General features: G+C 45.6%; 2 protein-coding genes across 2 annotated transcripts in view; both read right to left on the bottom strand.

Annotated features, from left to right (window-relative positions):
• Positions 1-250: 250 nt before the first annotated feature.
• On the bottom strand, positions 251-7333 carry CSUI_002160 (uncharacterized protein; the record flags this gene model as incomplete). Its single annotated transcript, XM_068062362.1, has 2 exons — positions 1578-7333; positions 251-1019 (listed from the first exon to the last, which is right to left on the bottom strand). The coding sequence occupies exons 1-2, from the start codon at positions 6161-6163 to the stop codon at positions 251-253; spliced, it is 5355 nt and encodes a 1784-aa protein (XP_067925665.1). The 5' UTR covers positions 6164-7333.
• Positions 7334-10192: 2859 nt separating this feature from the next.
• CSUI_002159 (uncharacterized protein) overlaps positions 10193-17225 on the bottom strand; it is a gene marked incomplete at its 3' end in the record, with an annotated part of 22802 nt that continues 15769 nt past the window's right edge. The window contains exon 17 of the mRNA XM_068062361.1: positions 10193-17163. Within this exon, the coding sequence (XP_067925664.1) occupies positions 10193-17163 (6971 nt within the window). The remainder of the gene's footprint in view (positions 17164-17225) is intronic.

The following is a 17225-nucleotide window of genomic DNA, read 5'->3' as shown; positions in this document are numbered from 1 at the left end:
GAAGAAAAGTGATACCCCTAAAGTAGGAGTAGATCAAACACAGAGAGGACACGCTCTGCATCGCGCTCTCAGACGTCTAATCGCTTCAGACAAAGGAGAGAAAAATCCAAACTGTATGAATGAATACACCTCTAGAGATAGATAGATTGATAGATTGACAGATAGATAGACTAAAGAGACTAGATCAACGAAAATATAGATAGATAGATAGATAGATAGATAGATCCGGTCTCTTATGTGATGTGTGTTTCTAAAGAGAAGAAGGAGAAGAAGAAGAAGAAGAAGAAGAAGAAGAAGAGAGGAGGTGTAAGGACGTACTTAACTGTAGGTGACTGAGAAGTGTGTTTTGCATGAGGGCGTTGAGAATGCCTTTCTCTGTGTTGAGTTGCATGTGGACCATCTTGAATTTGTGGCAGAGATTTTCCTCCTCCTGATAGTCTTCTCTCTTCTTCTCAAGCCACCACGTAGTTCTCTTATATGTTGTAAAGGAAGGTGAGAGAATCTCTTCCATATCTCTCGTTCCGTGCCTTTTCCTCTCTTGGACTTCTTCTTCTTTCTTCTCGATTGCTTTTCGACCTGGAGAAGAAGCTTCATTGAGACGAGGAGACCAACGAAGTGAAGTAGTCTGGGCCTGAGGTATCTCCTCGACGAAATCTTCTTCTTTCTCTTCTTCTTCGTCTTCTTGTTCATTATCTTCCACCTCTTGAAAGGAAGAAAAGACAGAAGAAGATTGACGAGAAGAGAGAGACAGATCGATTCTCATAGACGATGGATTCTTAGACGGAAGGGTCGGATCGGCCTGTGTAGGGAGACTAGTGACCTTGGCCTTAAGACACATCTGATAGCACGCATGCGTTAGGTCATGAAGAGAAGGTGATCCAGGTGGAATCTTCCTTGTTCGAGAAGAAGGCGAAATAGAAGAAGCCGTTTCTATAGAGCACCGCATGTGGCAAAGAGCTTGGTAAAAGAGTCTCTGCGCCTTCGGGTTTGTATGTAAACCTTCATGGAAGTGGGTAGTACTGAGAGAGAAAGAAGAGAAGAAAAAGAAGAGACACAACAGCATAAAGAGACAGAGAGATACACATATAGAGGGGGAGGTAGGAGAAAGAGAGAGATAAGGAGAAGAGAATAGAAAGCCAACAGAAAGACGGAGAGAAGACAAGAGTCGCCGAGAGGAAAAGAGGCTTAAAGCGAAGGAATACGGGGAATACTTAGATATTCAAAGAGCAAGAAGGAGAAGAAGACGCAGCATATGTGTAAAATCTATTCAGACTAGATTGCTACATAAGCGGATGTACACCTTCATACATATATACGTATACATATATACACCCATGAGAAAGTGTAACTGAAAACGAGGTGACATCCCACGTGCAGAAAGGCCCTTAAGACTTCTTCTTCCTTGACCTCTCTCTCTCTGTCTTTCTTTCTTCTTCTCTGCCGGTAACGGAAAGAAAGCAAAGCAACACCGCCCGAGAAGAGATCCGATACTCTCAGAAGAGAAACATAAAGAGTCTTGATCTTCTCAAAAGAAAAAGTGAAGAAAGAAGGAATGAAAGAAAGAAAGAAAGACTTACCAGTATTCGACAATAGGAAGAGAAAGACGTTCAACCCATTGCCATCGCTCTGAAGCGACAAGACTCCAGAAGATATAAATAAGATTCTCTGCTGTAGGAGAAGAAGATGAAGAGTCAAGAAGAGTATAATTCTCTTCCCATAGAGCTGTACATACACTATCAAAGAGCTGCCTATACACCCCACCTCCCCCCTTGAAGGAGTGAGTAGGAAAATCATTTTCAGGCTTCTCCTCTTGCTCTTCTTCTTCTCCCGCCCCTGCGTTGAACGGTAGAAGAATAGTCTTCTCTTCCTCTTTAATTAGACCCAGGGTCTCATCCTGAGAAGGGCCACTGGGAATGTATGGAGATAAACTTGACTTAGCACAAGGAGAAGAAGTAGAAGAGAAGGGGAGAGAAAGAAGTTGCTGTACACTAAGAGTATAGAGAATATCAGCAGCGCCTTGAGCATCGATGATACCCCCACTTCGATTCAATCGATGCAATAAGGACTTGGCTAGCCGTGGAGGCATAAGGATTCCCATCCTACGATAAGCGTTAACTAGTAAAAGTAGTTGAGATAAAGACAGCGCATTGAATAAAGAGGGAAGAGAAAGGAGAGGTTGAAGACGACGAGAAGAAAGAAGAGGAGAAGAAGAGAGAGAAGGATACAGGGGAGAAGAAGAAGAAGAAGGAGAGAGACTGAATGAAGCGAGAAGAAGAACGAGAGGTAGAGAGGTTTCATTTCTTTTCTTGCCTAGACCTAGAGCCATCCAGCTTCGTATAAGAGAGGTAAGTGCAGATGTGAGAACTGCTACTACAGACGATGAAGAAGAAGAAGGACGAAAGACAGAAAGTGAAGAAGAGCTAGGAAGTAAAGATGAAGAAAGAGAAGCATCTGATAGAAGAAAACCTCTCCTATCTTTCTTCGGAGATCCTTCATCTTCTTCTCCAACATACAAAGAGCGACCCTTCGCAGACTCATCAACCTGATTGGATACATAAAGACTTCTATTAGAGACGAGAGAAGAAAAAGTGTTCTCTCCATAAGATCTTTCTTCTCTCTCTCCTTTGCCCCCCCCCTCTGCAAGAAGCGGATAGGATGCACGACCTTCAACCTCCTCTTTCATCTTTTTTCGATGCCGAGAAACATCGAGAAGAAAAGCCTCTCTACGTCTTCGCTCGAGTTCGTAGTATTTCATTACCACCTCAGCCAACTGTAAAGAGAGTCTCTGATACGTCTCCATCAAGGCTATCCTCGATTTGGAGTGGGCACATATAACTGCTTTCAGAGTTTCAAGTGTACCTACACCTCCACCTCCCCCACCAACAAGCTGTAGGAACTGATGGAGATTCATCTCACTGAGGTGTCTATACAGCCCAGTCCCTAGAGCAAAACGAATCTGCGATCCATGGCTCACATTCAGGCGCGCGCAGATCTTGAAGGCTGTGACTAAAAGAGAAGGAGAAGAAAGAAGCTTTGGAGAAAAAGGTTGATCTAAAGCTAAACACTGGTTAAGAAAATCTCTCTTGAGTCCCTCACTCGGCTTATATACGGAGAATAACGCTCCGACCTCAGCTACACATAAAGAGAAAGGAATCGAACCCATGCGAGACTGGACTCTTAGACGTAATGCCTGTAAGAGACGTTTTCCTCGTTCTGTGTACAAAGGATGAATGAAGGGAGAAGTGTCAAATGACGGAGAAAAACCATCATAGAGGAAAGGAGACGAGACAGGCGAAGACGATAAAGAAGAGGAAGCCAAAGAAGAAGAAGACGAGGAGGAGGTTGCAAGATTTAGCAGTGTAGGAGGAGGAAGAAGACGAGAGATGGGGCTATGAGATAGGTCGAGATCTTCCATACGTTCAGAAGAGAGACTTCTCGGGTTTTCCTTCCACGGTGAAGTAGAAGAAGAAGAAGAAATCTCTTGTTCTACTCCTGCGTCAAAAGATTGGCGAGACGCGACTAAAGAAGAAGAAGAGTTACTTGAAGGGAGAGATTTCTTGCACGGATGAGAAGAGAAAGAAAAGGAAGAATGAGACGAAAGAGAAGGCGTGACGGGGTGAGGAGTAAGAGAGCTAGAGTCATCGACAAAAAGATGGCTTTCCGACCCTCCTGCTATGCGTAGATCAAAGTACTTTCTACAGACTAACAGAACATGAAGAAGAGGTAGAACAAGACGATCTGTAATGAAGTGTATAGACACTAGAAGAGCATCAAGTATTGACAAAAACATCGACTCATCTAAGCAATTGAGTTCACACAACTGAAGAAGAAGAACCGCCATCGTATGAGGATGAACCGTATAGATCCAGTCAGGAAAGAGATACTTCTTAACGACCTGTGTGATGAGAGCTGTATCTACACCCCCTTCTTCAATCAGAAACCTGTCGCCTCTTTCTATCTTAATGAGGATATCTTCAATCCGATATGATGGGTCAATCACATTCGTCTCTCTCTCTTGTCCGCATTCTCTCTTATCAACGCCTCCCCGCCTCTCATGTGCCCCTGCTATCGAGACTAAGCAATGAAGGAGAGTGATTAAGGTCCCTTCAGAGGAAGGTTGATAGATTCCTCTTGTTTCGAGAAAGGAAAGAAAAAGTTCTTCAGGGAAACACCTTCTCATATGTGAGAGAGAAGAAAAGGGTGATGAGGCCCTTAACTTGTTTCTTAGCGCCGGGTGTATAGACAGCCGAAAGAGAAGTGAAGCGAAAGGATGTAAGTGGTGTATGTCATCAAGAAAGAAGGAAAGAAATCTTCTTGCTAAATCTTGAAGTAAAGGCCATACACGTCGACTAGAACTGTAAGAAGAAAGAAGAGAAAGAGACTCCTTCTGGAGAGAGATTAGTGAAGAAGTTGTAGACAGGGTGCTGCTGTGAGACTGACGGAGATGAGAAGGTAAGCCTTCATCTAGCCGAGGCTCGGTAAGAGATAGAAGAATCTCCATCGACTTAAGGAGAAGAGATGGAGAAAGAAATATTAGGTTTTTCCTTAAGGAAAGAGCTGTAAGATGAACAAGAGGATGTGTCTCAATCGAGCTAGATAGAAAAGCAAAAGAACATCGACGTAGGGTCGAGGAATGGCTATGAAGAAAGTCTAGATGTCGCGATAAAGCAGAAAGAGAATGCAGACCTTCACAGGGGGGTGAAAGAGGTGGACGATCATGAAGAGAATTCAGAAAAAGAAAAGAAGAAGAAGAAGAAGGTGATTGATTTATGAGAGAGCACGGAGAGGATGGAGAGGAGGAGACAGATGAAGATGAATGATTAGATGAGAGAGAGGAAGAAATGAGAAGATCATCTCGACTATGAGAATGAGATTTCTTACCTGAAGAATTCGGGTGTATAGACACCTGAGTTGGGAACATGCTTTGATGCTGCTCCTCATGCCTAGATGATGTGGTGAGGGTGAACTGAGAGAGATAGTCATGGAAAGACTTCAGAAGATTCTGTTCTATCTCATCTACTCCATCATCGACTTGATTTTTCTTGTCCTTCTTCTCTCCTATTCGATCAGACCAAGAAGAAGACGGAGAAGAAAAAAGCGAAGGAGGAGGCTCACGAGGGGGAGAGAGAATCTCTTTCATTGTAGCCTTCAGAGCGAGCTTCTCTCGTCTTGTATAAGGACGTGGCAAATCAAACATAAGCGCCTTCTCTTTCTTCCTTTCTCTCTTATTCTCCCCCAAAACATTCTCCTCTTTCTTCTTTTTTCCTCTTTTATTCTCATCACGAACCTTCTTACTTTCATCTCTTCTCTCCTGACCTCCATTGTCTCTTTCGTTCGTCACAAACTTCTCCCCCTCCCTCTTTCTCTTTCCTCTTTTCTCCCTCGTCACCTCTCCTTCTCCACTCTCGACCCCTATTCGCCGTCTCAGACTCTCTTCTCTGTTGTCTCTTCTTCCTTCTTCTCCCCCTCGTACTCCTTCTCTTCCTCCGCTACAGAGAAGGTCGTTAGAAAGCCACTCTCTTCTTTTCTTTTCGCCCGTGAAGGGGCTCACAAGAGAGGACATGAAGAGGGAAGAAGACGAACAACGAGACATCTCTCTGATGTACAGAGAGGGAGAAGCAGAAGAGAATGGACTATCATGATAGCTGCCTGACTCTATTCGCAATCTCAGCCTTGTTTTGGTAAGAAGAGTGTTGTCTCTAGGTGAAGGAAGGGCATCTCCACATTCTCCTCTTCTTCCTCTTTTCTTCGGCGACAAAGGGGCAGAAGAAGAACAAGAAAGAGCGAGCGAACGTCGGTTCAAGAAAGAAGAGGGACAGACGGAAAAAGGAGGTGAAGAGGAAAGGAAGATGAGAGAAGGAGAAGAAGATAAAGAGCAGGGAGAAAGGGAGAAAAAGAAGGATGACAAGGAGAAATACAAAGACGCTTCTGGGGACGCATCGGGTGAGATGGGAGAAGATGAAGAAGAAAGAAGGAGAGGGTCAAGAGACCGTCGTGAGGGGAAGCGCCATGAAAGAAGAGTCTGGTGCTTGAGAGAGATATGACTTCTTTCATAAGGAAAAGAATGCCAGTGAAAAGAACGAAGAAGAGAAGAGAGAAGAAAAGAAGGAGAAGGAGATCTCCAACCGGAAAGGCGTGAGAATGAAGAGTGAGGGGGTGCCATGGTGTTCGTCGCTAATAGTCTTTTTATCCAGAATGTCTCTTAGAAGATCTCCGTCTGCGTATCTTCTCTCTCCCCCTACCACGAGCGTGATCCACAGAGGAATAGACAGAAATCTCGCTGTATGAAGTCCTCGGAGTTTCCTAAGCCTCTGACTCTTTTCTCCTCTTTCCTCTTCTCATTCATCTTCAAGACATTTCACGTTACCATCATCGCTTTTATCGACTTCATGACGAATTGTTCCTCTCTATTCTCTCCCTTCCAAGAAACTTATCATATCTTTCCAGAGCTTCTTCTCTCTCCTTCCCGGGTCAAGCAGGCCTAAGCAATCTACCCTTATCTCACAACGTGGTCTTGCCCGTTCATCTTTCTCTAAGGCCTCGCCTCCCCTCATCTCCCTGTCCTTCTCTCTTCTTGTCCTCTCTTGTGTGTTAACTACCTCCTCGCGTCATGTCTTTCCTCTTAGCTACTACGGTACGTTCCACTCGCTCGCTTTCATTTCTCCCAAGACTTCTTCTTCTTCTTCATTCTTGCATGTCTTTCATGATACGGTTCTATGCTTGCCTATACACCTGAACCTTCCTTAAGAAGTTTTAGAGGTATCGCTGGAGAAGTAGAGCCAGTGCAGTCTCAGATTTTGGTCGAGGATACTAATTACATCCTCATCAGCAAGTCGATCTCTTATTTCTTCTTTCTGTAAGAGCTCCAGGATGCTTAGACATACAGGGAAGAGGAGATGTTGAAGATAGGGAGGCCGACGCCAGTAGTTAAGGTAATTGAGATAGCAGAGAAATCTCTCATCGGAGAAGTAGCCTTCCTTCTGTAAGTATCGGAGATACTGCGGATTAGCTAATGCCTGGACGAACTCACATTCAGCTTCAAAGCGCAATCGATTCATCGCTTCATTCTCCTCCCAGCATCGAAGTTGAGGCGGAAGAGAAAGAGAAGGAGAAGACGAAGGGGGAGGGGAGACAGCTGAATGAGAAGAAGAAGAGGATGTAGAGGAAGAAGAAGAGACAGGAGAAGAGTTCATCTTGCAAGATGAAAAACATAAAGGTGAGGAAGCATCGTAGAGAGAGACAAGATGGGATCGAGAGCGTTACCCTTGTTTCTTCCTTGGAGAACAAGAAGAAAAGACATGGGTCTCTTAGACAGCAGGAGAAAGAAGAAGACTTCGTAGGAAAAGAGATGAAGAGGGGAAAAAAGGAAGGCAAGCAAGGCAGGTGTGTTGTGAGACCAAGGAGAAAATGGAGAATTGACGAGCGAAGAAATCGTCATGTGCATGTGAGAAGATGTTGGTTTAATGCATGCGGGAGAATTGCATGCGCTTTCCGTGCATGCGAAGGTCTCGCATCGCTTTTCTGAAGACGGATATCAGAAAGCAAGTAATGGATGGCACACAAGGGTAGAAGATCAAAGCTTCAGCTTGTGGTACGTCTCTCCACTCCAGATTGCATGCGCAAAAATACCCATGTGTGGGAATGGAATGGGTCGAGAGAAGGGAGAAAAACACAAGCAGAATGGTCATATCCAGACGACAGAACGTTCCGCATCAGTTCGTTTTCGTGATCATAGAACTCAGATGAGGAATCATTTGGTCTCCTCCGAAGCGTAGCGCGTTATTTTAAGACTGATGTGTGCATGGGAGCCGTGAAGAAGATGGAAAGAAAGGAGCTGCCGGCGTGGTGTGTTCTAAACATAATGCATCCATAGTATTATTGACTGAGGCATTGAACTACAGAGACACTCGACTCCTCGCAGAGTACCCCTTATCAAGACGTCAACACCACAGGAGTGGTAGCGAAAGGGGGGGTTTGTCTGCCTGAACATCTCCAAGTTTCTTCTCTCTTGACGCGTTGACCCTGGTATGAACAGAGGACGGTCACAAAAGAAGGTGGTGAAGGTGAGAAGATGGAAAGTAGTTCTTGAAAACAACCCTGCAAACGCTAGTTGCGATAAGGCAACCAAAGCACGGCTTGTCTCGTACATCACTCCAAGATACTTTCGTGAATGGTGTGATGCGAAGATTCTTTCTCCGCTCATCATTGAGAACCTGAATGACTAGCGGACAGAAGGGTACTCAGTGATGCTGACGTGGAAAAAAGAAAACTCATCGTCTTGCGGGCATTTGCAATGAAAGCAACAAAAGGATTCATTTCTCAAACAAAAGAAACACAGCGAGTCTTGTGTGGATACACCTCAGATGTACGCACACATCAAGTCTGTAGAACCTTAACTGTTCATACACCGTAGCGGTACACTCACAGTCCAAGTATACCCCAGATGTACGTACACCTCAGAAATACACGCAGCTCGGGTCTTCGGGCGCACATGAGCCCCAGCTGTACATACACCTCAGCTGTACGCGCACCTCAAGTGTACAGACACCTCGGATGTACGCACGTCTCAGGTGGTGCAGGCAATTCAAGTGTACATGTATTCGCATACTTGTGTGTATACCTATAGATAACTCAAGAGAAGAGATCTCTGTTTTAGAGCAAGTTCCTGTTCCGTACCCTAGCAGAGAATTAGGGAGGCGGGAGATGTCTCTCCAGTTAGCTTCGTTTGCTCTTATGAGAATCAAATACTTTTGTTGAAAGATTCTGCCCTGGAGTCCGCCCCGCTTTGACGCGTGAAGGCCTTCTTTACATCTACTAGCCCTTCTTTCTCCCTCGTCCCCTCCCCTCGTAACTCTTTGTATTCCTGTCGGCTTGAAGATGCTTTTCTCTTGAAACAAGTGTAGAAAACAAGTCCATCTGCAAATCTGAATCTCTAGTTGGAGGCTGTCTTGGATAATAAGCAGCATCTTCTGCGGTCTCGCTGACCTAATTTGTAGACTAATCTAGATGCCTACGTCTACATGCATATACATGGACGCATATGTCTGTACGCATTTCTCGTGACTTCGCGAGATCATCGATCGTGTGTACTGTGTTTTGCCCAAGCGAACGAGGGCTATCTTCTCCATGAAACTTATTGAAAAGATGTAAAAGAAACTCCCTATGTGGAATTCTGAGAGAAAGTAGACATCTCTCTGTCTGTCTCTCTGTCTGTCCATCTCTCTAGCTGTCTCCGTCTCTTTCAGTAAACAAACAAGACAGAAATTCTTCAATCCTCAGTTGCCTATCTCTTCTAGTAGACAAACAGACGGAAAACTCTTCAATCTCCCGTCCTCCACAGTAACGGAGAGAGAAAGAAGGAACGGACAGCACGCATGCATGCATGCATACAAAACACATCAGAAAGCCATCATCTTCACAAAATGAAGAGACATCTTTCTCCGACCATCGGACAGCCATCACCCAAACACGGGCATTCATCTCCACAAACAAGCACACATGCTTTGTCTTGACAAGCTCCCTCCACATACATATATACATGTATAGACATCTCTACATCTACAGACATATATGTATACATATGTGTACATATATCTGCATGGATGGATATGTATAGACATCCAGATCTACATTTAGACATGCATACACCTATACATTTATAGCCATGTAGACATCCTGTTTCCTCCGAGAGACTATCCATATATAACAGAATCTCCTGAAATGGATTGAGAAAACACTTTTGCCCTGAGAGCACATCGACGACGATTCTTCTTCGATCGCATGAATCACCTTCAAGCTTTTGGAAAGGAAGGCAAAGCATCAAAACAGAAGTATACCAAAAGACGATGAAGATTAGAAAAAAAGACGGTCGCCAAAAAGTAAAAGAAAGAACGAACAAACTCCAAAAGAAGAATTCCTTCCTCATACAGATAGATAGACATCTCAGAAAAGAAGTCTTTGTTCTTCGAATCGATTGTGATCGAATCGATGTTAACAAATGCATGTCATGGCATCGCCCCATATAAAAAAACAGTTGTTGCACACAGTACATACACCTGGCTCTTCTCTCTTCTCTCTCTCTCCGTCTGCTTCTCTATCTCTCTACCTCGTTCCTCTCCTTCATTTCTCTCATCCCCTCAAGCCGGCTATCGTCTTACAACACAAGAGAAACAAGCTGAAGAGCCGGTCACTTCTATTTGAGAGAGGAGGAGGATGAAGATGTCGAAGACTTCCCTTTTCTTTCTGCATTTCTCTTGACTGTTCTTTGAAAAGAAGGCGAAGATCCTATCCCACTTGGAGGGGAAGGAGTGCCTGTGAAGTAGACAGATGCTCGCTGCTGCTGGACGTAGAAGTCCTGAGGAAACACGCCTCCTCCTCCTCCCGCTCTACAGAAAACTTGCCTACTAGTAGAAGAAGAAGAAGAAGGGTGTAGGGGCTGTGAGACGCTGTGATCATTCTGAGTGTATGAAAGAGGGGGATGAGAAGGAGAAGGGTGATGGTAATAAGCATCTGTCATACCTATGCCTTGAATGAGAGAACTAGAAGAAGATCTCTCTCCATGAGGAGGAAGAGGAGGAGAAGGCGAATTGACGGTGAGGGTGTTTGTATATGACGTGCTGTCGCTAGGAAAGACAAGACGATGATTGGCAGGAAGAGTATACGCCTGATGACTTTTTGGAGTGTATGTACTGCCGAGAGGGGGGGGAGACTCATGAGCCGGGATCATCATCTGAGGAGAAAGCTGATCTTTCCGATTGATATAGATGATCTGGGGAGGCGAAGTAGATACTGAAGGTTGAATAGGATCTGTCGACGAAGATATATGACGTTGAAGAAAACAAGATGAAGGCGAAGACGAAGAATGAAGATAAGGATACTGCTGATGGGTATTAGGAAGATTGTGAGAAGAAGAAGAAGGCTCTTCTTCTGGAAGCAGAGAAGGTGGATGAGAAAGAGATGAAAAGGCAAGAGGTGTATGATCACTAGAAGTTCTATATAGCGAGGAATGGAGCTGAGAAGGAGGATGATAAGGATGATGTGGAGATTCATTCGTAGACACGGAAGATAAAGAAGAGAAGAGAGATGTCGGAGGAGCTTGAGGAGCAGGAGGAAGAGGCGTAGTACGACGAGCATTTGACGGACTAGCGTAACAACGGGAAGGAGAGGAAGAGGAAGACGATTCAAGAGATTGTCTTTTCTGCTGCTCTAGAATAGGTAGGGGCACAAACTGAATGGCATTTTGTCGAGGGGGGGAACAGGGAGAAGATGAAGAAAAATCTCTCTCTCTTCTTTCTCTCATGATGATAGCGCTCCGCGGAGTCCAAGCCTCACCATTCTCATGAGACACATACACTCCTTTCTGAGGTGACCTGAATTTCTTCTTCTCTTCCTCTTCTCTCAATCTCCGAGAGGATTCTCGCTCTTCTTGGTGCTCGTGTTGTAGTAGCTGCGCGGAGTGCTGAAGAGACGAAGGAGGGAGAAGAACAAGAGAATGACGAGGAGAAAGAGAAGATTCATCGAGCGACGCGAAGGCATTCTGACGAGGCGGCGGCTGACAATTCTTCTTCTTCTTTTTCATCTTCTCCCCTAGATCTCCTCCTTCACCTTCTCCACCTTTCTGTAAGCTTGGCGTGTTACGCTTCTCTTCCTTCATGTCTTTCTTCGATTCGGTCTTCTCTTTCCGACTACTTCTCTGTTTCTTTTCTATGAGAGGTAAGATTAATCTCTGTCTCCTATAGTCAGGGGAGGACGCCGCATTCTCCTCCTCCGATGTACAAGAAGGACCCGTCCTAAGATCTTGATACTTAGGAAAATGACTTTCTCTATGCTTCTGGGTCTCATCACTCCCTCGAGTCGGACGCAGGATAAACGCTACAGCTTCACCTTCTTCTCCTCCTCCCCCTTGTTGTTCTTCTCCTTCTCCTATACTTTGAGAGCTCTTCTTCTGCTCCTCTCCCCCTCTGTTCTTCTTCTCTTTCTCTTCCTGTCCCTCTTCATCTCCTTGCAATGGAGAATTCGCTCCTACGGGAGTTTTCGTCTCTTCCTTTCGCCCTCTGAAGAAAGAGAAAAAGCCTCCCGTCGCGACTGCTGATGGAGGAGATCCCTGGGTCGAGGTCCTATCTTCCGTCTTCTCCTTCTTAAAAAGATGGTGCGATGAAAACGAGGCAGAAGACAGAAGATCTGTCATCTCTCCCTGAGAATGAGGGTCCTGAGAAGATTCTTGGTTCGTCGGCTGAGGTATCGAAGCGACTCTTCTCTGAGACGGGGTTTCTTCGGCTACAGTGGAGAAAGGCGACTCTTCTTCTGTTTGGGTGAACTTGACTGGTGTTGCTGAGAAGGAAGAAGATCTCTCTCTCCTCGTCTTTTCGCCAATTCCTTCTCCTTCATGTATATGCCGATAACTCATTTCAGTTGAATCTTTCTTGATATACGGTGTCATAGCATGAATGTCGTGATAATACAGCAGTGGCTCATCTACTACCTCTTTTCTTGTTCCTTGAGAGACGAAGGTGACGGAGTTGTCTGTAGGAAAAGGAGGAGGAGGAGGAGAAGAAGAAGAAATCCGTTCTGCATCTCCTTTAGAAGGAACGTTCCTCGAAGGAGAGATCACATGATCTTGGGGGGGAAGGGTTTCTCTATCGAGACAGACAAATGACGTTGATGGTGGACAAGATGTCATGACATTGGTAGAAGAAGAAGAGGAAGTCTGGCACTTAGAGGGAGAAGAACTTTTCTGAGAAGGAAGCAGAGAAGGAGAGATAGACGAAGAAGACGAGAAGAAGATCGAAGGGAGAGAAGGTGTTGAAGAAGAAGAAGAGAATAGTTTTCTTCGAGAGAGATCAGTCGGAGATTCAGCGGTGTATGTACGGGGCGTTTCATGAGAGGAGAGAGTCTTGTTATCATGATAGAGAAGAGGAGAGAAAGGAAAAGGCGAAGAAGAAGATACACAAGAAGTAGAAGAATCATCACTATAAGGACGGAGATGAGGATCATGAGGACGAGGATAGTAATAGACATGCAGGTCATCGCTACCTTCTTTTCTTTCTTGGAAATACGAGTGAGACTTCGTTGAAAACATAGACTGAGACATCTGAGAGAGCTTCGCCTCAGAGGTTTCTTGAGCTGGAATAGGGACTTCTAACATTCGATATTCTGCTGAGGAAGGAAGACACACCATCATCATCATGCCTTCTTGAGGTGTACATACACCTCCCCCCCCTCCCTCAGGGGTGGAACTTGTTATACTACTAGTACTACTACTATTATTACGATGGCTAGCTGGATGACTGTTGCCTGATAGCATGACATCAGAATTTTTCTCTCCTAGAGAAAGAGAATTCACCGTCGATGAAGATAGAAAAGAAGAAAAAGAAAGATTGGTCTCACCCGATGATGATAAAGGTGGGGGTGGTGGCGCTGGATCATAAGAGGATCGACTCTCTCCTTCTCCCACTACTAAGACTTCTTCTCCTCTTCCACACGACTTTCTCTCAGGAGCTTTTAATTTCTCTCCTATCACCACCTCTCCTGTACGTACACCTGAATCATACGCTGTCGTTTCACTCGACTCTCGACTGTCCTCATGGGTCCCGTTATCACTTTCCGAGCCTTCATCCAAATGTGAAGCTGTATGATTGATCTTCTTACTCGCATCAGACAATGCTTGAAAGTTCTCTCTGTTAATCTCTTCCTCTTCAGTTCTTCTCTTGTTCTCTTCGTCACATACGACCATCTCCTTCTTCTTCTTATCGTCTTCACTTCCCCCTGCTATGGCATCTAAAGTCTCTGAGGCAGAGGAAGTAGAAGAAGAAATCGAAGCTTCCTGTTGCTCTCCAGCAGCTTCTTTGTTCGGAGCTGTGGAACGTAGCGATAACTTCGAGAGAAAGGAGGGGGGCCAGAAGAGATTACTTCCACTGCTTGAAGAAACAAGAGATGACGACTGATCTGTCCCCCCTGCCGCACTATCTTTCTTCTCGCCACCATCACCACCCTGATCTCGTATCACTCCAGCTGTCTCCTTCTTCTTGTTTTCTTCTTTGTCTTCCTCTTCTTGTTCTCCCCCTCCTGGTTCCTTATTCTTATTCTTCTCTTCATCTTCATTCTCCTTCCTCTCCCTAGTCTCTTCTTCTGCTACCACACCTCGTCGTGGTGCCTGGCGTCCTGTATTCCTCAGAAGGTCTTGAAAGTAAGAATGAGATAAACCCGCGGGAAGACGACCAGATGACATTCCTGATTCGATCGCGGGCTGGTCTTTCCTTTGTCTATCCTTTTCTTCTCCCTCCTCATTCGATCTCTCTCGTTTCTCTTCCCCGTCTTCTTCTTCTTCAATCTTGTCCTTCTTCTTCTCTTCCAACTCGCCCTCTCTTATTCTTTCTCTAGTATCTCCTACACCCTTATTGATCGCGGTGGCTGCAGAAGGAGAGGTCCGCTTCTCTGATGTATTTGACGTGTCTTCACCTACATCACGAGACTCACAACGAGAAAAAGAAGAAGAAAAAGACCTTTCCTCCCCATGGTCACCTTGAATCTTCTCATCTTCGTCTCTCTCCTTGCCTGAAGACCCTCTCTCTGTCTCTCCTTCACCTGGATCATGCCGAGCAGGAGCCTTGTCCACCGTTCTCCCTTTTCCCGCAATGGCAGTTGTCGGACTCTCAAGCATGGACGAAAAGTAATCTTGTATAGAAGAGGTAGAAGTAGAAGAAGTCTTTAACTTATCAACTTCTACAAGTGAGAGCGAAGAAGAGGAAGGGACACTGGATGACGATGCAACAGGGGCTTGTATCAAACTTTGCCTTTGATCCGTAGAAGATGTAGAAGAAGCACAAGGTGATGAGGAAGGCGATGGCGTAGTCACAGTGAAGGGCTGCGGAGGAGATGATCGGGGGTCTGCAAGGGCTGGATGCTGATCCCAGCCTTCTTTCTTGTCCTTTCCATCAAATGTCTTCTCCTCCTCCTCTCCTTCTCTTTCTTTTCCTTCTGCGATCTCTTTGAGATCTGTATCCGACACAAGACTCCCGCCACTTGTAGGTAGACTTGTGCTAGGGCCTGTATGGGGAGGCTTGTTAGAGAGCTGCTGAGTAAAGACGGCGGCGGCTGCAGCCGCAGCGGCCGGCCACCACCAGGGAGAAGGAGAGGCCTGAGGTGGAGGAGAAGAAGAAGATGGTGCGACAATGGTCTCTCTGTGTTTTCCTTGAAGGTTTTTCTTCAAAACGAGACTTCCTTCTTTCTCTTCGTGTTGAGGGGACTTGTTTAAGACCTTCCCTACAGACGTAGCCGAAGAAGAGATCATCTCTCCTTCAGGAGAGATCGGCATCATAGCTGTTGGACGAGGAGATAAGCGTGAAGTGAATGTGAGCACAGCCGCAGAGATTCCTTCTCCTATAGCCGAGGAAGAAAACGCAGATGTAGGAAGAACTATTCGACCTCGTGTTTCTCCATTTTTCACAGCTATCGACAAAGGAGTGTCTGCTGTCTCTTCAACCCTACGAGAAGGGGAGAAGGGGGGAATCACTGTTTGACGAAGAGCATCGACTTCATCTAGGAGCTGGTCATCGATATCATCAGTACTGTCTTTGCATGCAAAGACACCAACATCGATGTCCTCTTTTTCTCCATCCCCTTCTTTCTTCTCTCCTTCCTTTTCATCGAAGTGTTCGTGGCGCTGCGTGCTACTCCGATATCCACCCTGACTACCATTCACCATCGTTGTCACCATTCTCTCAGCCAATTCTCCTGCTTTTCTTTCTTCCTTTTCTTTTCCTCCACGAGAAAGATCATTCTCTTCTCCATTGATTCCGGTGCTTTGACCCCTCTGAAGAATGATAAGAGAAGGCTGAACTCCTTGATCTCCTCGTATCTCTCGTGTCTGCAAATCACCGTGCTCTTCTATCTTTCCGCTTCTTCGTTCTAGAAGTTCCTCATCTGCATGGAAAGAGACAACTTGTCCTTCTTCTCCTTCCTTCTCCTTCATCGTCTTCGTAGCCACAGTTCCTCCCTCTCTCTTTTCTTCAGCTTGAACTCCCTGATAAGCTTCTCGATGGCGAGGGGTCGAAGAGACACCAAAGCAGATTCCCCCATCCACATCAGGAGGTTCATCTCCTTCATGAGGACTGATCAAACTTGACCCTAGAGCATTATGATAGTTGTTACTATGAGAATGAGAATGATGCTGATGAGAATGATGATGATAAGGATGACTAGCAAGCTTATCTGCTAGAGTCTTTCCTTCTCCTTGTTCTTCTAGATCCCCGTCTTCCCCACCTTCCATGCCTCCAGTGGTATGGCAACGACGCCCTCCCGTCTTGCCTTCCTCATCAACCGCAGGAACAGTATCATCCTTATATCTTCTACCCTCTACATCTCCTTCACCCTGTACGGTATAATAGAGCTGATAGGAAGAGACACTGCCGCTCTCGTTCTGAAGAAGAGCCGTCGATTCTTCTCCATTCAAATGTGAAGGAAGAGAGAAAGATTGATCGCCATGAGGGACAGAGGAGGGATTCTCAGCATGATGTCCCTGTAAAGAAACAAGGGGATGATGAAGATGGTCAGGATGAGGCATAAAAACGTTTCTTCCTTGGAGAAAACATTCTCTTTCATCTCTTTCTATTTCAGCATGGTGTCCTGCTATAGTTCCACTGATCGCAGCAGAAGAAGAAGGTGTAGGTATGGTGGGTCTCATCAGCGCTGGCATACCTGCCTTTATCCCTCCTCCTCCTCCTATCCCCCCTCCGCTTCCTCTTGCTCGAGAATCAAGACTAGTTTCTCTGTGTAGATGTCCTGCATCTTTATGACTTGGTCTCGTTCTTGATCTCCTTCTCCTTCTTAAGATTCTCTCTGATCCTGTTGTGCATCTCACCATTCCCCCGGCTCCTCCCTGTCCCCCTCCCAATGAAGAGGCCGTCGTGAAGAACAATGAAGGAGGCGCTGCAGACGAAGACGACGAGGATGAGGAAGAGGAGGAAGAAAGGGAAAAAGAAGAATGAGAGAGGAAAGATAATGAACTTATCGAAGAAGAGGTATCAAGATGGTGAGATAAAGAAACCTGGGTCTCCCCGTAGTCATCACTTGCAGATGTAGCCGGGGCGAGGGGGAATCGATCTCTTCTTTGGTCCCTTGAAATGTTATAGATGTGTGATGTCGCAGCGGTGTGAGGAAGAGAAGCTGGCATAACACGACAAGCCGTAGAGGGAGAGAAAGACGAAGAAGAAGAAGAAGAGGCGGGA

Source organism: Cystoisospora suis (genome assembly GCF_002600585.1).
Source record: "Cystoisospora suis strain Wien I chromosome Unknown contig_900, whole genome shotgun sequence".
Taxonomy (NCBI): Eukaryota; Apicomplexa; class Conoidasida; order Eucoccidiorida; family Sarcocystidae; genus Cystoisospora; species Cystoisospora suis.
Note: the sequence above shows the minus strand (reverse complement) of the source record. Positions and strands in the feature narration are given on the sequence as shown.